Raw genomic sequence first — 24769 nt, 5'->3', positions numbered from 1 at the left:
CTCCATGCCCAGTTATGACAGGTCCTAATGCACTGTCCTAATGGATACAGATACAGACATCATGTAAGGATTTTCATCCTAATTTCTCTTTTACCACATCCTAATTTGTTTCTCAGTCTAGAACATAAAGATTCAAACAGGCATACTTTAAGTAAGGCCACACAGGGAACCAAAAAAGCAGGTAAAAATTTATATTTTCCTAGTAGCAACAACTTAATAATTTGCACATGTATATTTGGGGAGGGGAAAAACCACGTGAAGAAACACTGGGTACTTTATAGGCATAATTTTTATTAACATGGTATCCCTGAGAGGCAGATTAAGATGTAAACATTATTCTGCTTTACAGAAAGGGAGATGGAAACAGGTGGACTTACACACAAGACATCTGGAACCAGAATTCATATCTGCTGATACCCCAACCAGTGCTTTTTACACACAACTTTCCATAAATATACTAAAGACAGTAATCTCTCATATTAAAAAACACACATTTAAAAACACACTTACTAAACCATCTCAGATCCTGAGGCACTGCTTTAGACTAGTGTTTCTTCTATCTTCCTGTCTGCTTAGGCCACATAATTGAGACACAATCTCCTCCTAATAAATGTTAGGAGATTCTTTGTAGTAGGATCCCTCAACACAAGAACCCTAATCAACCTCTCATCTAACACAGCAAGCTATGAATTACAGAATATTCTATCTCCCCACTTCTCTTTGATATCTCATTCCAGCCACAGGACTGATTAAATGTGAGTATGAAACAGCTACTTATCCCATGCCTTGGGCATCTGTTCACATTCCTCCTTCCTCAGACCTGCCCACTGAAGTATCTTCTCAAGATATTAATTTCTGACCTTTGTCTCCCATAGGAGCTAGTCTCGTAAACTGCTCATTCTTCTTCCCCAGTACAAGCTGGCTCTTTCATCAATAAGTACAGCACAGTATCTGATTTATTATAGGTGGATGGGACCACCACCTCCTGATCTCCCTCTGGCACTCCATGTTCCAATGAAGGCAGTTCTCTGCCTTGTGCATAGCCTAGATCATACTATTCCTCAGATTTTGTGCTGCTCCAAGCTTTGTCTAACTTTCCTTACAGTCTGTCTTTTGCCCTCGGCTCCATCTGCATAAAACACCTTGCTCTCCAATTTTCCCATTTCTCACCCACTCAGCCCTCGGTTTTGTGATTAGTTTTGGAGAGTTCATCCCACCCTAATTTTCCTGGTAACTTTCCTTCCTTTGAACACTTGCTGTTTCATGAAGCCTTCCTGAATAAAGAGAAGAAAATACCTCCCAGATTTTTCTTATAGAAAACTATAATGCATTAGACCTTAACATTTATGCAGAATGTTACTACATTTCTAGATTTCTCTAAAACTGCTGCAGCTCTACATGTGCATTTATTATTTGTCCATGTCAGTGTCATCTGTTTTAGATTGTAAGAACAAGGACAGAGTCTGTTTACCTTGTGCTGTATAGGGCTCATCATACTACTATGAATAGATGGGCAATTAATTCAATACTATTTGATTATACAGATCAGAATTACACTTGTGTTTGAAGAACTTTTAAAAATAGATCTATGAGTATGTGCACATGCACGTGAGCGAGTATTGGCAACTCCAGTGACCAAGGATAATCTGTCCTCCTTGCCATTAGAGTAAAGAGTTGGCACAGAGTGGTCTGTTTCCTAATCCATGGGTATGTGGCAGTGGTTTCTGCTCAATGCAGGTTAGTATTGAGCGCCCATGGGGTGCTGTATAACACTAAACTAGGTGTTGGAGCGTGTGGAATGCAGACAATCCCCTATTGGCAGCTTTAACTTTAAGCCTTCTCTCATATCAACATATCCAGCTGGCTTGCTCTTTGCACTACTGGACCAGAAGGGACAGATGAAATTCAGATGAGACGGAACAGAAGGAAAAAAAATCAAACTAGATGCTCTAAATATATTATTCTATTCCAGATCTTCTAGGGCTTAGAAAAAATTAAGAAATCCAGGGTTCACACCTCAATATTTATATAAGGTTTACACTGTTTCCCCATATAGAACACCTAGGCTTTTGACAAGATGATTCATAGGTCAGAACCAAGATGGATATTAAACTCTCCTTTAAGGTAAATGAAGAGTGTACATGACAAATGTCATTCTGAGCACAGGCTTATGTGAACAGGAAATGCCACTTTTTTGCATTTCCATTATTGTATAAAGAGCTAGACCCACTCAGTTAGAAAAGTCTCACAACTTCTCCCTGAAATGCTGCTGTGATAGGTTTTTCCAGTTGAAATGCAGCTGAATAATAGGATAAATACATACATGGGATCTACTACTGCGTCCTCTCTATTAAGGGAACAACATAGGCACTGGGAGGTAAAGGTCGTATCTGTCATTTCCAATGAAGGCAAGGAGAGGGACTGAAATCTTCCTTTCATTCTTAAGATGACTACCTTAGGAATTCATAGATCCAGGAAAAACATGGGAACAGAGTGGGATAAATCTTAGAGTGTTTCCTAAGCTAGTTGGGCAGGGAATAGGAGACCATCACTTTTAGACGCCTTTTTCAAACAATTTCAATGCATTTATCTTTTCTTTAAATTCTCAGGGGCTTACTTAGGTGCTGACTGTGACAGAAGTTTTTCTCGTGTATGGATCTCTCGGTGCTTATTAAGAGCGGAGCTTTTACTGAAGCACTTGCCACAGTCATGACACCCATAGGGTTTCTCTCCTGTGTGGGTCCTATGATGTGCACGTAAGTCAGAACTCTTACTGAAACTCTTTCCACAGTCAGGACACACATGGGGTCTCTCTCCTGTGTGTATCCTCCGATGTGCACTGAAATGAGAACTATTGTTGAAGCTTTTTCCACACTCTTCACATTGATAGGGCTTTTCTCCTGTGTGGGTTCTCTGATGAATTATAAGGCTTGAGCTCTGATTGAAGCGTTTTCCACACTCACCACATTGATACGGTTTTTCTCCTGTGTGGATTCTTCTGTGGGTGATGAAGTTTGAACTGTCACGGAAACTTTTCCCACAGTCAAGACACTTATAAGGTTTCTCTCCAGTGTGGATTCTCCGGTGTCTAATGAGGCGTGCACTCCGACTGAAGCTTTTCCCACAATCGGCACATTTATATGGATTTTCCACTTGATGAGATATCTGATGCATGAGGTGGGAGTTGGGACCAAAGCTTTTGCTGTATCTGAGATATTTATAGGGTCTCTCTCCCAAGTAAGGTCTCTGATGATTTAGAACTTTACCTAAACTCCTCTCTGGGGGTGTTGGTTTTCCTCTTCTCTCCCCTGGGGTCTTTTCCCACTGTTGTCCTGATCTACATTCACTCTCACCACCTTTACCCTGAGTAAGATGCCGGGAAACTTTCCTTTCAGACCTTGCAAGTAATGTTCTATGTAGTTGTACTTCTTCAGAAATATCTCGTTTTAGATTCTCTTCATTATCAAATCCAGCCTCAAAACCTGATATAAGAATGGAATTTTAAAGGTTATCCATTTCCTCAATATTATGTGCTGGGGGTAAGGGAAGTATCACATTAGATGATTAAAGATAAAAATTAGGGAGCACTAGATCCCAAATGACTACTATCAATTAGAATTCCAATGTTTTTACTCCTCTACTTAGTAGCCTATCACGTGCTTCTCATCTGTTATAGGGGCTGATTAGTACATTCTTGTAACTCTTCCTGGATACCCATGATCTTCAGAAAACCTCTCAGAAGGAAAACCTACCAGATTTAAGGTAGGCCCAGGAAAACTCTGAGAAACTTCTATATCCAAAAAGAGCTATATGAGCCCCCCTCCTCTCAAATTCCAATATATGCTGAGAATAAAAACAGGGTAGGAAAATATTTGGTGTCTTTCAAAGAACAGAAGGCCTTCTGAGAGATAAATTTTAGAAAGTATCTCCCTAAAACATACTCTCTTCCATGGAAAAATAATCATTAAATGTTCCCAAAGCACTACTCCAGTGCTCAAGCTAAGCTATTTCTTCTAAGAACCAAATACCAGGCTCCCCAGGCCCAGGCTATGTGAATTTGCAGATACTTGGCAAATTATCAGTTTGCAAATTGACTTTGAATTCGCAGAATTTTCAGATGTTTCAGACAAATTCTGGATCCCAAATTCCCTGGACTAAATCTGAGAACAAAGGAATACTGAGCGTCAGCCTATTTATGGCCCCCTAAAGACAGTGTTTCTATCCAGAAGCCCAGTCTTATAAGATGCCCCCATGAAATAGAGATTTGTTAGATTCAATGAAATCTCAGAACTTTAAATATGTGAGTATGTATTGTGAGCCTCCAAGGAGGGTAATTTAGCATTTCCTAAACCTAGAAGCCATTTTTTAGTGGAACATATTAATACCTCCATGGAACTGATGCTCCGTGGAACACCCTTGAAGAATGCGGATCTAAAGAACTTTTCAAAAAGAAAACTATTACTTATTAAATACTTACTATGTGCCTAAGCACTGTGCTAGATGCTTCACCACAGTACCTCATTTACATCAACCTCAATGAGGTACGTCTTAATATGTAAGCAAACTTACAGGGTTAAATAACTTGCTCTGAGTCACTCAGCTGGCTAATGGACAACGGAGTTCAGATTCAGATACATGTATGACTCCAAAATCAGAATTATTCTTCCCAAAAGCAGGGAAGCCATAGTGAAGTATTTCTTTTTCTTCCACAACAGCTAATATTCAAAGGGCTCATTCCCTAAGAAATCTCAGACTTTTGTCCAGCTGTGGCTGAAGAAAGAGGTTATCAGGTTTTCATAAAGCAGACATACAACAGGTATACAAGTTGGAAGTAGAGGAAAAATTGTTTAACAAGAATGAACTTTTAAAATCAACTTCATCCCACTATGGGTATACAACATACTACTTGGGAGATGTTAACGTTCATACTCCCTGCTAGGTAAACTGCCTAACAGCTCAGATGTAGATGAGAGCAAATTTATAAAGTCTGCACCCATCAGACTGATGCTGTAGTATGAGAAGGCAAGTCAGGTGAATAATTTATATCCCCTCTGTGAGCTGCTTTAATAGAAAGGAAACATGGAGAAGAGAGAAGATGGTCACAAGAAGAATCCATGAGAGCTGGGTGTAGAGACCAGTCTCCTGGTCTTCAGATTGCTGATTTTTCTCCTAAATCCCACTGCCTCCCCTTTGCTACTTAAACCTCAAAAAGTAAAAGGATCTTACCACTGGGGCTCTGGAATAAGACTGGAGCACGGGTCATGACAACCCCCAGGGGTACCTCAGTATCCTCTTCATCATCTTCAGAATCTTCTTCTACGGTCTCTTCTGCCGCCTCAGCTTGCTTCTCAGCTTCGGTCTCACTGGTCTCCTGGATGGGGCAAGAGGCTGTCTCTTCTTCCCGGCTGTCACTGGGCGGGGCAACAACCCTGGCACTCACCAAAGCATCCATCTCTTCAAAGAAGGGACAGGTCTCTGGCGCTTGGCCATTCTTGACTTTCCTATAGCTGGTTTGTAGGCTTTTAAATTTGGTCCGACACTGCTCTGGTGTCCTTAAGAATCCATATTCCCATAACCGCTCAGCCACTGCTCCATACAACTGGCTGTTGCGGTGACAATTCCGGAGGGCTTCGTAGAACTGAGTCTCACTAAGAATTGCAAGGTAAGTCTTTGTTTCTTCATAGCCCCAGTGTACACCTGCCGCCAGAAGAGAAATTTCAGCACCACTCAATCCAGGGCTTTACAGCCTCAATTCCTCAGTCCTATCAAGTGCATGATGAAAAACCACCTAAGCTTGGGCTTCTAGGTGAAAAAGTAAAAATACTTAATGTTTCCAAAATCTATACAAACTCATTATAGAATGTTTTGCTTCTCTATATCCCATAGCAATTTCACAGGGACCTTGATTCCTATGTTCTCTTTAACCATTAAAAAAAAAAGAAGAAGGCTTTTCACCAGATCCCTGAAACAGTCATTACATACACTGAGTCAAGAGTACACAATGCATTTCCCCATTCTTCTAGTAGTTTCTCTGGAATTCTGATCCTAACTAGAAAATAACTGGTCAGGGGAATAAGACCCAATCAATCACTGTCATGAGTCATCCCTAACTTCTCTGATCACTCTTTTTCCACCAGCTCTACTTCCTTACGAATTAAGTTTTCTAAAGAACGACTCAAGCCTGCAGGGAACAGTCTCTTTCAGAATCACACTGTTGCCCAATCCCTATTATGGCCCTTCTTCTTTTGCCACAATCTCAAAAAAGCAAACCCAGTAATAGCAAAGACCTGAAGGGTACAAGATAAGGACCTGATAGTCATGCACCTTATCCTTAGGAGTGAAGGACTGGTGGAAGCCAGAAAGAGGAAGGAAGCAGAACAATATCTCCTGGCCTGAGCCTGTACTAGTGCTGCAGGTCTCCCGTGGGCAGTACTTCAATATGATTACAGACTCTTCTCCTTGAAAGTCCCCAAGGTCGAGGGAAAGGAGATTCAGAGTCTTCCTCCCACTTGCCAGCCAGCTGGAGATGATGCTGCTTCCATCATCCTCCACTCACTGCAGGTAAAGGAGTTGGGGAAAGAATCGGAAGACAGAGAAAAAGCAGTAGAAAAAGATGAACAGATAATGAAAATAACAGCAGCTAGCATATGTGCCATGTCTGTGGTTTACCTGCATTTATTCCAGTGACAAAAAAACAGAATGAAAGAAAAAACAGGTATTGAGAAAGGAAAAAGTAGAAGATAGGAAGACAAGAAGCCTAGAACAGAATTGGAAGTAACAACACACATATAATAAAAAAAAAAGGAAAAGATCACTGTTCACAGTGAAACTGCATCTTTAGAGATGTAGTCCTGCTGCCATGTCCCATTTTACAGGTGAGGAAACAGCTTTGAAATGGTCAGATGACTATCCACGGTCACCCAGGTGATTAGTGGTCAAGATTGGAAACAAAGCCCCGACTCAATATTTTGGTGTTCTTTCCGTAACAACATGATTATAAAAAATAAAATCAACAGTAATAATACTTAAAAACAGTTCCATGGGCAAATAGTATCTCAACAAAGTGCTAAACAAGATTTCTTACTTATTAGGTGTGTTGCAAATCTAGAGGAGTCTTAGAAAATGTTTCCCCAACTTTGGGCAGTCCTTCACTATGCTATGCTAAGTGAAAAGGAACACAAACGGACATTGAGATAAAAGATGAAGCACCAGTTTGTATAAGGTGCTCAATAAATACTTTCCTTAAACATAGTATAGTGCCAGGTTTTTCTCAGCAGTCAGTGATTTTATAATCAGGAAAAAAATATTTTAAAGAAATGGAAGGAATGGTATTCTTTTAAAGAGCTCTCTAGAATTTTCTGATTGTACTTCTTTAAAGTATCTAAAATGACTCCCTCCTTACTATTATCTAATTTTCCCACAAAAGAGAATGAAATACACATAGAACTGAGAAGTGCCTCTTTGTTCTCTATTTAAGTAACAAAGCTGACAGGCAACATTAAACTTCCTGACTGCACATGCAGTCTCATAACTACTCAAATCTAATCCCTGAACCCCAAAAAGAAATGCTTCTTACCACTTGGGCTTCGAAAAAGAACAGGTGCAGTTGAGTTGTCAGGGTCTTGGGGGGTGGCCTCCTGGCCCATTTCATCACTGTCAGACTCTTCAGCCATAGCTTCTTCTGCTTCCTCATGCTGCCAGTGCCCTTGCCCTGGTTCCTCAGTCTCGGCATCACTGCCTACCAGGCCAGAGTGAGAGGCTGCCTCTTCCAAGCCATTACTGGGCAATGCAATGACCTGGGCACTCATCAGGGCCTCCATCTCTTCAAAGAAGGGGCAGGTCTCAGGTGGGTGACCACTCTTGACTTTCCTATAGCTCTTCTGGAGACCTTTGAACTTGGTCCGACACTGTTCCAGGGTCCGAAGGAAGCCATACTCCCGGAGCCGCTCAGCCACAGCCCCATACACTTGGCTGTTTCGATGACAGTTTCGGAGAGCCTCATAAAACTCAGTCTGACTGAGAATTGCAAGGAGAGTTCTGGTCTCTTCGTAGCCCCAGTGCACACCTGCTACCTTCTCATCCTCAAAGCCCCAGTGATCCTGGTCCACCCAGCTTCTTCTCTCTCTCTTGGGTGATAACAGATCAGCATGCATTTGTCTATCTCCTGTGTTACTGCCTCTTGGGAGTTCCTTCTCCTTGGAGCCCAGATCAGGGATCCATGGCTCTCCTTGCTCCAACCTGGAGACCACACCGGATTTAGGAAATGGAAATCCTGCTTGCAGGGAAGCAAACAAAGGATATCATAATTTGGATTGATCATAAAAATACCTCTCAGTTCAGACCTGCCTTTTTTTGAATCCAAGAGGCTTATAAACAAAGTGTCTAAGGAAGTGTTTTCAGAAAGTTCAATGGGTTGGAGAAAGTGGGGAAAATACATAAAACCTCAAAAAAAAAAAAAGAATATTTTCCAGAGTAGGGTGACAAGAGAGGAAAAGGTTCTGTTTGTGTATTCAGAGCAAATACTTCTGTTCCATGTTGCTCCCTAGCCCTCCTCACCATTTAATAGGTCTTGGCACTGCTAGGAACAGTCTTATAGGAGGTCTTGATACTGTTGGGAACAGTCACCTCCTATCTCCTATAAGTTCTCCACTAGGAGCTAGAGAATTAAACTCAGAGTGATTTCAAGGGGTAAGAGAGTAGTGGTGGAAACTTCAACTCATCCATTTCCTTCACACTGTCACCAAGTTCTACAAGTTTTTTCCATAGCATGTCCTGCTCTGTTCCTTGTGCCACCATCCAAGTCTAGACCCCTTATCCTCTCACAGCCGGATAAATGTAGCAGTAACTGACCTACCTAACTCCAGGCTCTTGCTTCCTCAGCTTAAACACTATACTACTGAACCTTAACCCGAGTGCCTACCATGCACTGTTCATTCATATCAGACTCCTCTCTAGAACACAGCATACTATTATTCATCACTCTGTCCCTTTCCTTTAAGTCCCTCCTATTCAAATATAACCCATTCTATGAGAAGTTGTATTTGCCAAAGCCACCCTACGAAGTCTCCCCTACTGTCCTCCCTCATCTCTCACTCTGCCAAACCCCTATTGTACTCACACAAATTGAGTAACAGTCATTGTTTGGCACGGTTTCAGTACAATTTAGTTCAGCACATATTTGCTTCCAATCACACCCTAAGCTCTTTGAGAACAGGCACCTTTACTTATTGCAGAGTATCTTGCAAGGTGTTGGAATACATGGTAGGTGTTCAAAAACTGATTAATTCTGCAAGTCTCTGTTTGGGGTTGAGGAATTGCATCTGGATTACTAAACAGAGACCATTACAAATGGCTGAGAAGGCTAGCTTCTTGGATGATAAGATCAAAATTCAAAACAACCTCAACAAATTAAAGAAATTATCAAAAAACCCCAAACAAACATAATATGGAGTTCAATGGAGTACAAAGAAGAAAAACAAGTTCTACAAAATCAAGTACAACAATAAGCACTGGCACAAAGACAATGGGGAAAGCGGTAAGAGTCCTGGGAGTTACCAAGTAAACAATAATCACCAAATAATTAGTTGAGCTCTACTGAAAGAAAATGTAATGAAATTCTGAAGTAAAATTCCTACTCTGCCTCTACCTACCAGACCCTGGGATAATATAATTTAGTTCTCCACGATTAATATTTGGAAGACTTCATTTCCAAAGGAGAATAACAAAAACTTAGTAGGTCTAAAGAATGGAGCTTCTGGGGAAGAGCTTAAAGAAACAATACAGTTTAATTTGGAGAAGGAAAATGACTGAAAGGTGGCTGTGCCTCCATGTATACAAAAGAATTTTTATCTAGAAAATACCTAGTATCATCATTATCAAGAGGAAATAAAATAGTTCCAATTCTGATAAAAAGTAGGAAGCCATCCTCTGGCAGACTTGTCAAAAGAAGAAATACAAGAATACTACACCAGAGGGCTAAACTACATACCTTCAGGAGGTCTCCAACAACTGCATACTCTACAATTTCAACTCATTTCCTGAAATCCCTTTCCCACTCACTATTCCCAACCCTACTTCCCAATTTAGAATGGCATCCTATCTTCCCATATCAATCTACTCCTCACCGCTCCTTTGAAAAGGTCTGAGCTTCTCCTTTGGGTTCATCTGCTCCTGTGGTCCCAGGTCTGGGCTCCTTGCCCTCTCTTTCTTGGTTACACCCCTGGGCTGGGGTTCCACTGACTCCTGCCGAACACTTAATAACTCTCGTGATGATTTCAGGGGTGTCATCTTCTCCAAGCGCACTTCCTGCCCCTTCACAGAGACTGTGACCTAGAAACAACCCCCATTAATTGTCACTGCAAGGTTATAATGAGGGGCATTCCCAGAGGAGATTATTTAATACCCCAAAAGAGTTCATCCTTTTGGGACTTGGCTAGGTTTGGCAGGGGAGGAGGTTTAACAGTGAACAAGGGTCTTTCTTATTCCATTAGCTTAGAGCAGCTGGAACTCCAGAAAGAAAAGCTCAAGAAAGTAAACCCACCTACAAGCTAAAAAATAATTCCCCTTTCTTCCCTCTTAAGTAAAAAACTATAAAACTATGAATAACTCATTATGACAGGGTAGCAAAGGTACACCCAGGTAGCATCTCCAGATAAGCTCTATCTGAAAAAGTTACCTGTTCTGGGACCAGAAGTATAAGCATCACCAAAGGAGATTGTGCCTGTCTTTAAACCTGTATATACCTTGGCCCTTTATCCTTGCCCCTTCCCAGTCACACACTTCTGAATTCCCCCTCCCTTCTCACCGAACGTCCAGGTCTTCCAGGCTCTCTTTCTAAATCTTCCACCAGAGCCACTGCCTCCTCTCCACTTTCTGGACATTGCTCCTGTACCCAATTCTGGATCTCCCCAGGTAAGATGGTCAGGAACTGCTCTAGCACCAACAATTCTACAATCTGCTCCTTGGTGCGAACCTCCGGCCTTAGCCAACGACAGCAAAGTTCCCAGAGTTGGCTGAAAGCCTCCCGAGGCCCAGCTACCTCCTGGTAGTGAAATCTCCTGAAGCGCTGTCGGAACGTCTCAGAGTTAGTGCCATTCCCTCTCAGAGTGGGTTTGGCCATCATTCACAGCAGAAAGCAGCTCCCCTCCACTTAAGGGTTCGAGGGCTTACACCTATTTTCCCATGTCCTTGGAGAGTCACCTGCAGATGAGTCTCTCAACTGTAAGAAGAGTTTCCTCCTAGGGTAGAGAGAGATGGCACTATCAGAAGAAATACACTCATATGTCTAAAGTCTTGCCAAGAGCTGGCCTGACTTCCCATATACTCCACGTGGCCATCTGAGGTAGCACCAGCTTTAGGACAGCAAGCCAAAACAGCATGGAGAGACCTTTCAAAAGCTACCATTTCTGGGTGACTTCCAAGGAGCCCGGGGAGGCAGCAAAGAATAAAGTATTGTCTGCCCTTCTTCCACCTCCCCCCAAACCTGACCCCATTTAGCTCCCCTGACCAATGTTGCATAGTGAGTTCGAACCATATGGGAGACCTGGAGCTTGAGAGGCTCTAAAGGCAAGTCACCAAACAAAAAGCTTCTGTCCAGCGGGTCGCAGCCCATCTCCCCAAGGACCTCCGCAGTCGTTCCGGAGGCCCTTTACATCCTCCCCGCCCCCTCAGACTACACAACTACCAATTCCCACCCGGGACAAAAATCAAGTACTGAATACTGGATCTTTGTTTTCCCTCACAGCGTTAGTAACCGCTCAGCAACTATTCGGGAACTACTGACGGGAAACCTCGCGCATTGGGAGGATTGGTTTTGGTTCCCGAAGCGAGGGCCGGTGGGCGTGGGGAGTCACACTGAGTTGGTGGAGAGAGGGAGTCCGAGGGGGGCAGTAGTAATGGGTCTCCTGAGGACGAGTTCGGTTGCTGGCCAGGGGCTCCGGGTGCTGTGGGGTTCGCGGGAGCGGGACTCGGCTCAAGGAGCGGCGGGTGCGGGATTCCGGCCTCTTTGTCTTCCGTCCCTCTGGCCAGGTCACTCTCGGGGCCGTCGTGCGGTTCCTCCAGAGGCCTCCGACTGGGCTAAGGCGCCCTGAGAGCACCCTCCGGCCACCCCTGGGAGCGTCTCCTTCTCGGGGCTGCCCCTCAACCCACTCGCATCTCTGCCCCCGGGCCAGCCTCACCCTGTTAGGGTCGGGCCCCGGCCCCGGCTCTCCAGCCTCCCATTCCAGCTCTCAAACCGGAAGTCCTACCGGGCAACTCGGGCACTGAGAGCGCATGCGCAAGGGCAACTACGGAGACTCCTCCAGCAGAGCCTCGGCAGGAGTGACCGAGTGGGCCCAGCGGAGCCTGCCACACTTCCGGGACGTGGGGCGCCTATCCCGTAATATTTCCCCTCAGCTCTTCCAACAGCATTTGTCTTGCCACTTGGGATTCAGGACGAACCGCCTGTCCCAGGGGCCTGTGCGCTTGTCGAGAAGGCAGCATTCGCCTCCGCGGTCCCCTGGAGGGGCGTTGGAGGAGGGGGCGACGGATATAGGGACTCGCGGCCCGCTGTGGGAATGATCCACGAACTGCTCTTGGCTCTGAGCGGGTACCCAGGGTCCATTTTCACATGGAACAAGCGGAGTGGCCTCCAGGTACGGTCCAGCTCAGGGCGCGGGAACCCGGGAGCGCAGAATGGGCGGGCCTGCGCCAGTGTCCGGGGGAGGAGTCTGCGGGGTCGAAGGGCGGGGCTTGCAGGGGCTGAGGTGTTCGCGGGGCGAGTCCCTAGGCTGGTAACCCGGGAAGTGCCTGAGGGGCGTCGGCGCGCTATACCTCACCTCGAGAGGCCTGGGCCCGGGCCGGCAAACAGGAGGCGGACCCCGGAGGAGGGAGCACGCGCCGCGGCCTAAGGTTGAGGTGTCTAAGCGAGAGTTGCTGGGGAACTGGATGTAAAAGTGAAAAAGGCGCTTTCACCCATTTGCACGCTTGCACTGCTTTAAAGTGAGCTTTGAAAGCTAGTCCCAATACGTAGCGCTTAACGCACTATATGGGGTCGGCCAGTTTTGTTGACTGAAAAATGAAGGAGTGTTTCCCTCATTACTCCTTTCCCAGGAAATTTCTGCACTAGGAGAATTTGGAAGGCGATTTTCATGTAACCAGGAATGTATGAGGAGGAAGGGCTAGGTACTGTATGCATTATCTCTTTTAATCTTCACAATTACCTATCTCCATTTCACAGATTAACTCCCTGTATCTGGTAGCTAGTAATTAGTGAGCTTCGTTTTGAACCCCAGGTCCGCTTGGCTCCAGTATTTGAACCATTCTTTTCTACTTCTGCTTTCAGTAATATTATCCAATCCTCTCAATAACTTAGTAACCTAGGTATTGTTAGCCCCAGTTTACAAAAGAGCAAACTGGGCGCCTGGGTGGCTCAGTCGTTAAGCGTCTACCTTCGGCTCAGGTCATGATCCCAGGGTCCTGAGATCGAGCCCCGCATCGGGCTTCCTGCTCAGCGGGAAGCCTGCTTCTCCCTCTCCCACTCCCCCTGCTTGTGTTCCTGCTCTCTCTATCTCTCTCTCTGTCAAATAAATAAATAAAATCTTTAAAAGAAAAAAAAGAAAAAACAAAAGAGCAAACTGAAGCTCAGAGAAATTTATGGTGACTAGTCCTGGTAATGGCAAGATTTGAATCTAGCTCTGTCTGATCACAAAGTCATGCCAATTCCAAACCAAGCAACAGATTCTTAATTATAGAGAACAAACTGATGGTTACCAGGGGAAAGGGGTTTGGGGGAATGGGTGAAATAGGTGATGGAGGTTAAGGAGTGCACTTACTGTGATGAGCACTGGGTGTTGTATGGAAGTGTTGAATCATTGTATTATACACCTATGAAATTAGTGTTACACTATGTTAACTAACTGGAATTTAAGTGAAAACTTAAAAAAAAAAGTCATGCCTATTCTATAAGGATTGGCAGTATAGGCTGTGGAAGAGCAGAAAAATGACATTCTTATTATATAAAACCTATAAATCAGACTCCTCTCGTTATTTTCCCCTATAAAACTAGCACAATGGCAGGTATATAGGAAGAAAATGCGTAGGAAGTATTTGTGGAAGCTTGACTTCTTAAGGTCTCAGCTTTAAAGTCACCTCAGAAAAAATTTTCTCTGACCATCTGTTTAAGTATCCTCACCGTATGCCATTATTCTCTATCACAGCAGCTTGTTTATCTCCCTTATAGGACTTAGCACAGTTCATATTATTTATTTTTGCTAACTGTTAATAGTCTTTCTCCATCATAGTTTGCCCACAGGGGCAAAGACTATAGTGGTTTTCTTCATCAATGTAGCCAGCACAGTTTCTGCCATATAGTAGGTGTTCAGATATTTATGGAAGGAAAAAAGACTACTAAAAACAGAAAATATTACATACTTTCTGCAGAGCACTGTTTTTCACAATCAAATAAAGGGAAAATTGTTATGAATGCCTAATATTGATAAAAATCATTTTATTATAATATAGAATATATGTACACATTAACCTAAGTATAAACTCAAGCATATTGCTCTTAAAAAACTATAAAACCAAGTATTTGTTACAAAGTGAACAAAACTACCAAATGGATAAATTCAAAATAACATTAATGTATGGTTTCTCAACCTTGGCACTATTGACATTGTAGACTGGATGGATAATTCTTTGTTGTGCGGGTGTGTCCTGCTTGTGCCTTGTAGGATGTTTAGCAGCATCCATGGCCTCTACCCACTAGATGTCAGTAGTACCCTCTGAATTGTGGCAATCAAAAATATCTCCATTTACCAAATGGGGCAAAATCGCCTCTGATTGAGAACCGGTGATTTAATGTGACATATACTATTGTTTTGCTGAAACAATACTGAGTTTATTAATATTATTAATATTAATATATATTATATATATTAATATATAATATTAATATTAGTAATTAATATTAATATTGCTGAGTTTAATAATAGTATGACTGCTACAGATCTCGATTTTGACTTCAGTAAGTCTGTGGTAAAGAATGCCTGTTCATATAAGTAGGTTGTACCAAATGGTATCAATCAAGGTATTGTTTGCTGTTTCAGAATAACTAGACCTTGAACTTTTATAAAACTCTGCCAACAAAGCACTGCTCAAAATTCCAATTTTAGTGGGAATATCACTTGATAACTGGGTAGAGCTGTCCTAATAATAAAAAATTGCTTTTATGTATTGAGCACTTGCAATGTGCATGGCTTTACATGTGTTAACATTTAATCCCCACAATTACCATCTCCACTTTCTAGGTATGAAAACTGAGGCACAGAGAGGTATTATAATTTGTCTAAGATTTCATGCAAGTAAGAGGCAACTCAGGGATTCAGACCTGGCAATCTGACTCCAAATATGAGTTCTTTCTTTTTTTTTTTTCCAAAGGCACAGGCAAGGCTTTCCTGGGGCTACAGCTCCAGCTGAAGGGAGACACTGCACTAACAGAGTAATTAGGCTGGCCTCCCAAAGACACATTCTTAAGCACTGTGTCGTGTTACCTCTTAAGTTATTATACTTGAAGATATGGTTAGCATTGTGTCATTAAAATCTGCATTAAATGGAATTAAAGTCCTAAACATTGTGGATTCAGTAACAGAAAAATTCTTCTTTTCCTATTTATTACTGCATTTACTGTCACGTAAAGTTGGCATCCACAAAATACAGTACTCATGATATAAATATGTAATATGCTAAGTTCCTTGGGGATAGTAACTACATCTGATTTTGTTCACTATTTAATCTCGGGATATTAACACAGTGCCTGGGATAAGTAGGTGTTCATTAGAAGACGGTTGATCCTCCAAAGAAGATATACAGTGGCCAATAAGTAAATGAAAAGATTATCAATATGGCTGATTATTAGGGAAATGCAGATCAAAAGCACAATGAGATACCATTTTATACCCATTAGATCAAAAAAACAAAATGACAAGTGTAGGTGAGGTCGTGGAGACATTAGAACCCTTCTGCATTACTGGTGGGAACGGAAAATGGTGCAGCCCCTGTGGAAAACAATATGGTGACTCCTCAAAAAAATTAAACATAGAACTACCAAATGATCCACAATTTCACTTCTAGGTATACACCCAAAAAAAGTTAAAGAAGAGACATGAACAGATATTTGTATACCCATGTTCATAGCAGTATTATTTGCTATAGCCAAAAGGTAAAAGTAATTCAGGCGTCCCTTGGCAAATGAATTGAATAAACAAAATGCTGCACAAACATACAATGGAATATTTTTCAGTCTTAAAAAGGAAGAAAATTCAAATGATACATGCTACAACATGGATTAACCTTGGAGACACTATACTAAGTGAAAAAGCCAGTCATCAAAAGACAAATATTGTGGGCGCCTGGGTGGCTCAGTTCGTTAAGTGACTGCCTTCGGCTCAGGTCATGATCCTGGAGTCCCTGGATCGAGTCCCGCATCGGGCTCCCTGCTCGGCAGGGAGTCTGCTTCTCCCTCTGACCCTAACCCCTCTCATGTGCTCTCTCTCATTCTCTCTCTCTCAAATAAATAAATAAAATCTTAAAAAAAAAAAAAAGACAAATATTGTATTTACACTTATTTGAAGTACTTAGAATGGTCAAAATTATAGAGACAAGAAAGAGAAGGGTGGTCGCCAGGGGCTGGGGGCAGGGAGGAATGGGAAGTTAATGTTTAATGAATACAGGGTTTCAGTTTGGGAAGATAAAAAAATTCTGGAGATGGATGTTGGTGATGGATGCCCAACAGTGTGAGTGCACTTAATGCCACAGAACTGTACTTTTAAAGATGGCCAAAATGGTAACTTTTATGTTATGTATATTTTACCACAATATAAAAAAAAAATGTGGTTGAATGAGTACATTCTCCTACTACTGTGTTCTACTTGAACTGCTGTGAAACCTTTATATAGCATAGTAGGTTATTATTTGGCCTTCATTTCAATTAAAATAATACCCAATGAAATGAAATACCAAATACAAATGAAAATATGGACACTACATTTATATGTCAGTTATAAGGTGCTTTTATAGATTATAGTATGTTACATTAATTTTACATTTTTATTGAATGAAAATAAAATTTAAAATTTTATAGAGAATTTGTAAATCTTAAGAATATGTCTGAGAAACCCCTGGAGTCTGCAGATCCCGGTTTGAGCAGTATTGCTAAAGAGACTTTGTTGAAATCAGGTCAAAAACTTCATATCCTTACAGGCCATCCCTGGAAGATGGCCTAAGAAACAAGTAATAGTAGCCACCTATGGGGAGGTTGACTTGTTTTTAATGTACAACATTTGGTCGTGTTTGAATTCTTTACCATGTGTTACCACCTATTTCAGTAAACAACTAATTAGGTCAGGGATGGGGAGCAACACCTTTGTAGCAGTTTGGAATTACCAAGCTTAAATGGGCATCTTGAGAAGGGAAGTGATTCATAGTATAAAGCATTTGAAGCACCTCAAATATATGCAGGCATCAGTGTTTTTAGCCTGTTCCTCTTCCTGCAGGTGTCACAGGACTTCCCATTTCTCCATCCCAGTGAAACCAGCGTCCTGAATCGACTCTGCCGGCTGGGCACAGACTATATTCGCTTCACTGAGTTCATTGAGCAGTACACGGGCCATGTGCAGCAACAGGTAGGCTGCTGTTCCCAGGGAATGGACACCTCCAGAGGTCAGAAGTCATGGCAGGTTTTGAGTGAATCCATTGGTAATTGATATGAGATAAGTCTCAAGATGTTATGAATTTCTTATCATTGGAATTATTCGAGTGAGGGCCAGGTAACTAGCTCAAACAAGGGAGAAAATATACACAGGGACCAATCTAGGCAGATTGGTAGAAGAGAAAATACGCTTTGCCTGAGTTTTAGGAGACCTGAGTTAAATCAGTTTGAGCTGGACCAGAGTTCCAATTCCAGTGGTAAAAGCATAAAGCATCATTTCAGATATTTTTGCCATTTTGCTTCTAACTTCCTTAGTCACATGGAGGCAATCAGCTAAAATCTTTGGGCTTCATTTTTCTTATTTGAAAATAAAAGAGTTAAATCAGAGAAGGTGCTTGGCACATAGCAAGCACTTAATAAATATTATCCATTAATATGAATTAATTGGAATTATACACTATTAATTGTGATTAATGGTGTAGAGGTCAAGGATTTGTGTCCTGCTCTATCACTTACTGGCCATAGACTGCTTGGCAGTAACCTAATGTTCAGTAACTTCGGCTCAGTTCATTTACCTATAAAACAGGGTTAATAGGTAGTACCTATCTCATAGGGTTGTGAGGATTAAACAAGGTAATTCATGCAAAGTGCCTGGCACATAGTAAGCACTCATATTTTTTAAAAGAGAAAATTTTAAAGTTCCCTTTTATTTTTAACAGTCTGTAATTCTGTCCGAGGTAAGTAAAAAGATTGCTGAATTGTGTGACTCTGATTCAGTGATGACTGTTGCCCAGTTGAAACAATGATTCTGGTTGGGGAGAAAGGTAGGAACTTCTAGAAAGGAAAAGGAAGGATTCCTGAAATAATGCAGTCAGTACCCTCTGTTATATAAATTGGTTGTCAGGCCTTTGGTGGTCATCTCTGGGGCAGAGGAGTTGGAGAATAATGCCTTATATTTTCCTCTCTGGGACAGGGATTCTGATTCTCTCAAAAGGATTTTATTGCAAACGTGTAAGCTAAATGTGAGTTTAAAATCTAATCAATGCCATTTTGCTATAAAATCATATTAATGGGGGCACATGAATTATCAGAGTTGGAACCCATATATATATTTATAAAGATGATATATAGTTTTAATTTTTGTAAGTAACACTTAAAAAAAGCTGTCCTGTATTCCTGTGACTATATGGATTTTATCTTATATAATATGTGAATTCCTACTTTCCCAAATTCTAAAGATATCTATAGTGCCTCTTTTTTGAGAACAGTAAAAGCATACTTAATTTCTCTTTCATTTAGTGGTAAATGAAGACATTCAGTTCTCTGAAATGACACAAGATCAAAACAAAATTGGCTGGTTGTAAGCCCATCTGGTCTATTTCACCCTACACCCATGCTGGTCTTATTATAGCTGTGAACCTTTATCTTCAGGAACTGCTAGTATCCTTTGCAGCGTCCTCTGACTAACCATGCCTCGTAACCACTGAGTCCAAGCTTCCTACCCCATTTGTTGTGGTATTCTGCGATTGTATCTACTGCCACCAGAGCCTGATCACCCAAGTCAAGACATAGCCAGAGAGGCTGGTCATCGTGGCCTCTAGTCAGCTTCCTCTGCAATTCCCTGTGTAAAATACAGAAGAGGCTCTTAGAAAAAATTGCAGGTCTCCTGAAAGACCAGCCATATTTGTAAATAGGCTCTTGGTGAGAGTCTTATCACTCCTCATGTTGACTATCAGATTCATGCTTCTGATGAATTGCCAGGCCAGACAAGAGAAAGGGATTTTAGAAGGAGGATTGAGGTCATTTTATTTATTCAGTAAATATTTACCCTGTGTTCAGAGAACTGTGCTAGAAGCTGAAATACAAAGATGAATAAAGTGTGTGTCCTGCCTTCACAAAGCTCTTGGTCTAGAGAGGGGGGCGTATAAACAAAAGTACAGTTCAAGCACTACATAGAGATGCTGTGAAAGCAACAAAGGGGGAGCAGTTCATTTCCTAGGGAGAGTTAGGAAGGGCTCTGAGAAAAGAGATGCTTGAATTGGGTCCTGTAGGAAGAGTAGGTATTTGTCATAAAGATGAGTACACAGTTATAAGTGGAACACATCCAGATTCATGGGGGTGAGAAATAGAAGCAAGGCACATTTGGCGAACTGTGGGTAGTTTGGAAATGAGAATGTGAAGTTGGAAGCAGTAAAAGATAATTTTAGAGAGATAGTTAAGGGCCCGAATGTAGAAGTCATTGTATGCCATGCAGAGGAGTTGAGATATTATTCTGGGGCAATGAGAAGCCACCAAAGGGATTTAAGCTGAAAGTTGTAAGGTTAGTTATAGAAAAATCTCCACTGACAATATGAGGTACTACCTCATTGTATATTTTAGAGAGAGAGAGAAGGACAGAGGGAGAGGGAGAGAGAGAGAGAATCTTAAGGAGGCTCCATGCTCAGTGCAGAGCCCAGTGTGGGGCTCCATCTCATGACTCTGAGATCATGACCGGAGCTGAAATCAATAGTCAGATGCATAACCGACTGAGCCACCCAGGTGCCCCCTACCTGATTGTAACATCTAGGCTGCATGGGAAATTAAAATACCACATTGTAAAAGGTCAGAATTCAAAATCTGTCTCTCTAATTGGGTTTTCCTCTCATTGAAGCACTGCTTTGATATGGAATCATTTAAGCAAAAACAATAACACTAATAAAGGAGAATGTTTTCCTCAGGTTTTAGAGTCTGAGCTGTGAGGTTGAGTTCTCTTTGTTTGATTTCAGGATCACCATCCATCTCAGCAGGGCCAAGGTGGGTTACATGGAATCTACCTAAGGGCCTTCTGCACGGGGCTGGATTCGGTTTTGCAACCTTATCGCCAAGCACTGCTTGATTTGGAACAAGAGGTGAGAGAGGAGATACGGGAAAGACGTCTCTGGGACAGCCGATTAGGGCATGTTCTTGAATTTGAAATACCCTTTGATGTGGTCAGGTAGTTAAGAGAGAGCTATTTTCTGCAAGGCTAAAGGGTACAGTATATTCTGTGATTGCCCAAATCATGGTCAAAGTGGCGTGCAGATCATGGCAAAGGTTCTTGAGTGAGTTTATCAGAGCCCTAGCTTTGGGTTTTTTGGTCACCTGAAAAATCAGAATTAATACTCTACGAACTATCAATTCTCAATAGTCTAAAACTAACATGGAGCCCCTTCTCAGATTCCCATCTAGTTTTCAGAGATCAAATAGATTCAAGATATTTTATATGGAGCCCTAATCACAGTGTTTTTTGTTGCAGTTCCTGGCTGACCCCCATCTTTCCATATCACATGTCAATTACTCCTTGGATCAGGTATGCTGCCCAAATAATAAAATGCCTTGGAATCTGTTGATATTGTTAGAATAATCTAACTTAAGGGGTGCCCGGCTGGCTCAGTCAGAGCATGTGACTCTTTTTTTTTTTTTTAAAGATTTTATTTATTTATTTGAGAGAGAGAATGAGAGAGAGAGAGAGCATGAGAGGGGGGAGGGTCAGAGGGAGAAGCAGACTCCCTGCCGAGCAGGGAGCCCGATATGGGACTCGATCCTGGGACTCCAGGATCATGACCTGAGCCGAAGGCAGTCGCTTAACCAACTGAGCCACCCAGGCGCCCCAGAGCATGTGACTCTTGATACCAGGGTTGTGAGTTTGAGCCCCACGTTGGGTAGAGAGATTACTTAAAAATAAAAAATCTTTAAAAAAAAAATGAGAAATTAAAAAAAAAAAAGAGGGGCACCTGGGTGGTTCAGTTGGTTAAGCATCTGACTCTTGATTTTGACTCAGGTCATGATCTCAGGGTCTGTGAGATCAAGCCCTGCATCAGGCTCTGCGCTGGGCATGCAGCCTGCTTAGGATTCTCTCTCTCTTTCTCCCTCTGCCCAACCCCCCGAAAAAAATTTAAAAATTAAAATTAAATCTATTAAAAAAAAAGAACAATCTAACTTAAGACATTATTTTTTAGAACATTTTTCCTTCTGGATTCAGAGCCCGGCATTTTATATTGTGTATGCTTTCCGAGATCAGAACTGTTTAGAAAGCTCCAAATTTAGTGAAAATCTAATGTCTGATATTAATGCTCTTATGTTGACTTCAATATTAACAATTATGCTAGTCTCAGAAATAGAAACTGCTTATATCTGTCATTCTCTCTCTGCAGCCAAACCCATATCAAATTGCCTTAGGATACTGGATCTTGGCTGTTCTGTGGTATTGCCATCTTTGGGTTAAGTGGGACTATTTAGAAACAAAAGCATTTCCTGAATCAATTTTTTTTTCCTTGTGTTTGATTATGTACCCTCCTAATCATTCTCTGATTTTTGCAGTTCCAGCTCCTTTTTCCCTCTGTAATGGTTGTGGTAGAACAAATTAAAAGTCAAAAGGTGAGAACTTTCCTTTTTTCCTTTGCTGTGGTAAGCACCAAGGATGTATTCATAATTAATTTTGCCTTACATTCTTTTTTGAAGACCCTAGTTTTTAGTAGTTGTCATTTATTTGTTCATTCTTTTAAAAATATTTGCTTGGGTATCATGCTAAATGTCAGAAATGCAAAAATGAGTTACAAGACTGCCCTTAAGAACCTCCTGATCCAGAGGTGGGGGTAATGTTAATAGATGTACCCCAGAATGCTGCTGGGTAAGAGCAAAATGCTATGGATGGTATCTGGAGGTGAGAGCATTTTACATTAAGGATTTAGAATTTTTGGATATGGGGGCACCTGGGTGGCTTAGTCAGTTAAGTGTCTGCCTTCAGCTCAGGTCAGGATCTCAGGTCCTGGGATCAAGCCCCATGTCATGCTCCCCACTCAGCGGGGAGTCTGCTTCTCCCTCTCCTTTTGCCCCTCCCTCTGGCTCATGCTCTCTCTCTCTCAAATAAATAAAATCTTAAAAAAAAAAAAAAAGAAATGTTGGATATGGATCTTGAGGAGAAGTGGAAAGTTCATCTTTAGAAAGTATAATAGATTTATGATTAGGATGCTGGCAGTTTTCTAAGAATTAGATCATGGGTTGAAACACAGATGCTTATTTTATTAAATATGCCTGTTCTTATCACAAGTTTTTATCATGTGCATTGAAAAATGAGGGTCCCCAAAACCAGGAGAATGCCTTTTCTGGGCAGAGGTAATAACCAAGGAAAAAATGCTTTGAGATTTCACATTAGAAGAATCTGCTAGTCCATAACTGGATGAAAAAGGACAAATGGATTAAATATGTTCAGCTCATTTATGTTTTTAAGCTGTTATATTTGTGCCTTAGATTATTAGGAGTGTTTACCTTGATAAATAATAACTAGTTAACCAGTTTTGCCAGGTTGCTGCTTCATTTTTTGTGCTGTGTAAGTATAGAAATTTCTGCTGTGCTGAGTTTATTCTGAGCCAGCAAAGCCAGTAGGGGAGGTGTTGTTTGGCTCTTGAAAGCTGATTACCCTCATCAGATAACACTCAGCTTTTATTATGTACTTACTGTATACCAGGCACTGTGCTAAGTGCTTCACATACTTGATCCCTTTCAGTCCTCTAGGGGGTCAAGTAGGTTAGGTAATGTGCTTAGTGTCACACAGATGGAGATGGTAGAGCTGGGATCTAAACCCGGGTCTGTCTGACTCAAAAGATTATGCTCTTAACCACACTACTAAACTGTCCCCCCAAGTTGGAGGGGACCTTCTAGGTAAGTAGAATTAGTATAAGCGTTCCATGCTTAGCTGCATGTCTCAGTTGACTTTCAGTTTGCATCGACCACAGGAAGAGTAGAAACTGAGTAAAGCGGTTGCAGGTGGGCAAATCTTCCTCCTTGCCCGGGTGGTGGTAGAGAAGCCAGTGTGCTCTGGCTCTAGAGAGTTAAAAAATGAGGTCTCAAGAACATGGGGTGGGGGCGGGAGAACAGGGATGATAGCCAACAGATACGAGGGATCCTTTTAGAGTGATGGAAATGTTATAAAACTAGATTATAGCAATGGTTGCACAACACTGTAAATTTACTAAAAATTGTTGAACAGTATACTTAAAATGGATGAATTTTATGGTATATAAATTATACCTCAGTAAAGCAGTTTTAAAAAGAGAGAGAGCCTGAAGGACATAGAAGGAGGAAACAGATTTTTGGAAAAGTGTGTGCCTTATAAATAGTTTGAATTAGGCCTTAATCTGAAATAAAGAGCTTTCTTTACCTCTTAGCTTGGAATTTCAACTCTAAATGATTCTGGTTTCTCTAGCGCAGTAGTTCTCAAACTTCCTCGTACATTAGAATCACTTGGAGCGGAATGTTAAAACCACGTGGCTGGGCCCTACCCGAGAGATGCTGATTCAGTAAGGCTGGGGTTGGGCCCAACAGTTTGCATTTCTTACTCACTCCCAGGTGCTGCTGCTGCTGCTGCTGGTGGGGTATCGGTGGGGTGGAGAGGAGTAAGGAGGGTTGAGGGTCCAGACTGTTGAGAACAACTATTGTGATATCGTGATCTATAATAAGAAATATATATTTGGTCTTTATCCCCTTTCTGACACAGAGCTTCTAAAACTCTTGGAATTTCATAAGTGATAATGATAAACGTGTCTTGATAGTCATAACAAACCCCTATCAACCACACCTGAGTCTGTGTTAATGAAGTGGCTTTTGGAAAGCACCTAAGGATGGGCTGGTTGCCAGGAGAACCGACCATTTGATCGGAGGATTGAGACTTTCATACCCCTGACCTCTGGGGAGGAGAAAGGGGCTAGAGATTGAGTTCAGTTGCCAATAGCCAGTGATTTAATCACTTGTGCATATGTAATGAAGCCTCCATAAAAACCCAGAAGGACTGCTTTCAGAGAACTTGTAGGTTGATGAACCAGAATACTTCTTCATGCTACGCTGCTGGGCCCACACTCCACGGGGACAGAAGTTCCTTTGTTTGGGACCTCACACTATGCATCTCTTCATCTGACTGTTGATTCATATCTTTAGTATGCTTTTTAATAAACAGGTAATCTAGTGAGTAAACGGGTTTTCTGAGTTCTGTGAGCTGTGTTAGCAAATTAATGGAATCCAAGGAGAGGGTCATGGGAACTTCTGATTTATCAGCCAGTCAGTCCTGGG

At 41.8% G+C, this 24769-nt stretch overlaps 2 protein-coding genes across 13 annotated transcripts in view; one reads left to right on the top strand and one right to left on the bottom strand.

The window, feature by feature from the left end:
• Window positions 1-271: 271 nt before the first annotated feature.
• Window positions 272-12359, bottom strand: ZSCAN29 (zinc finger and SCAN domain containing 29). 8 transcript variants are annotated; one of them, XM_078079449.1, is made up of 6 exons: window positions 12246-12359; window positions 10805-11237; window positions 10125-10329; window positions 7577-8272; window positions 5227-5697; window positions 272-3482 (listed from the first exon to the last, which is right to left on the bottom strand). In XM_078079449.1, the coding sequence occupies exons 2-6, from the start codon at window positions 11120-11122 to the stop codon at window positions 2614-2616; spliced, it is 2559 nt and encodes an 852-aa protein (XP_077935575.1). In that variant the 5' UTR covers window positions 11123-11237; window positions 12246-12359; the 3' UTR covers window positions 272-2613. The 8 variants fall into 8 exon arrangements, with proteins under 8 accessions (XP_077935575.1, XP_035975938.1, XP_035975936.1 ...); XM_036120045.2 differs by having other exon boundaries at window positions 12177-12255; XM_036120043.2 differs by lacking the exon at window positions 12246-12359 and adding an exon at window positions 11742-12243.
• A 140-nt stretch (window positions 12360-12499) lies between these two features.
• TUBGCP4 (tubulin gamma complex component 4) overlaps window positions 12500-24769 on the top strand; it is a 44911-nt gene continuing 32641 nt past the window's right edge. For all 5 annotated transcript variants that reach the window (XR_013450482.1, XR_013450481.1, XM_078079454.1 and 2 more), the window contains exons 1-5: window positions 12500-12632; window positions 17532-17660; window positions 20452-20574; window positions 20961-21014; window positions 22025-22081. Coding sequence is in view for 3 of the 5 variants with exons in the window: in XM_078079454.1 (XP_077935580.1) it covers window positions 12555-12632; window positions 17532-17660; window positions 20452-20574; window positions 20961-21014; window positions 22025-22081 (441 nt within the window). In the remaining 2 variants the exon portion in view is untranslated. The remainder of the gene's footprint in view (window positions 12633-17531; window positions 17661-20451; window positions 20575-20960; window positions 21015-22024; window positions 22082-24769) is intronic.

Source organism: Halichoerus grypus, chromosome 8 (assembly GCF_964656455.1).
Source record: "Halichoerus grypus chromosome 8, mHalGry1.hap1.1, whole genome shotgun sequence".
Lineage (NCBI taxonomy): Eukaryota > Metazoa > Chordata > Mammalia > Carnivora > Phocidae > Halichoerus > Halichoerus grypus.
Note: the sequence above shows the minus strand (reverse complement) of the source record. Positions and strands in the feature narration are given on the sequence as shown.

Excerpts from the sequence above, each read along its gene's own strand:
- ZSCAN29 (XM_078079449.1), bottom strand. The coding sequence starts at position 11,122 with ATGATGGCCAAACCCACTCTGAGAGGGAATGGCACTAACTCTGAGACG. Across the intron at positions 10,330-10,804 it reads CTGGAAGACCTGGACGTTCG|GTCACAGTCTCTGTGAAGGG; the intron begins GTGAGAAGGGAG and ends GGTTGTTTCTAG. Across the intron at positions 8,273-10,124 it reads CAGACCTTTTCAAAGGAGCG|GATTTCCATTTCCTAAATCC; the intron begins GTGAGGAGTAGA and ends CCCTGCAAGCAG.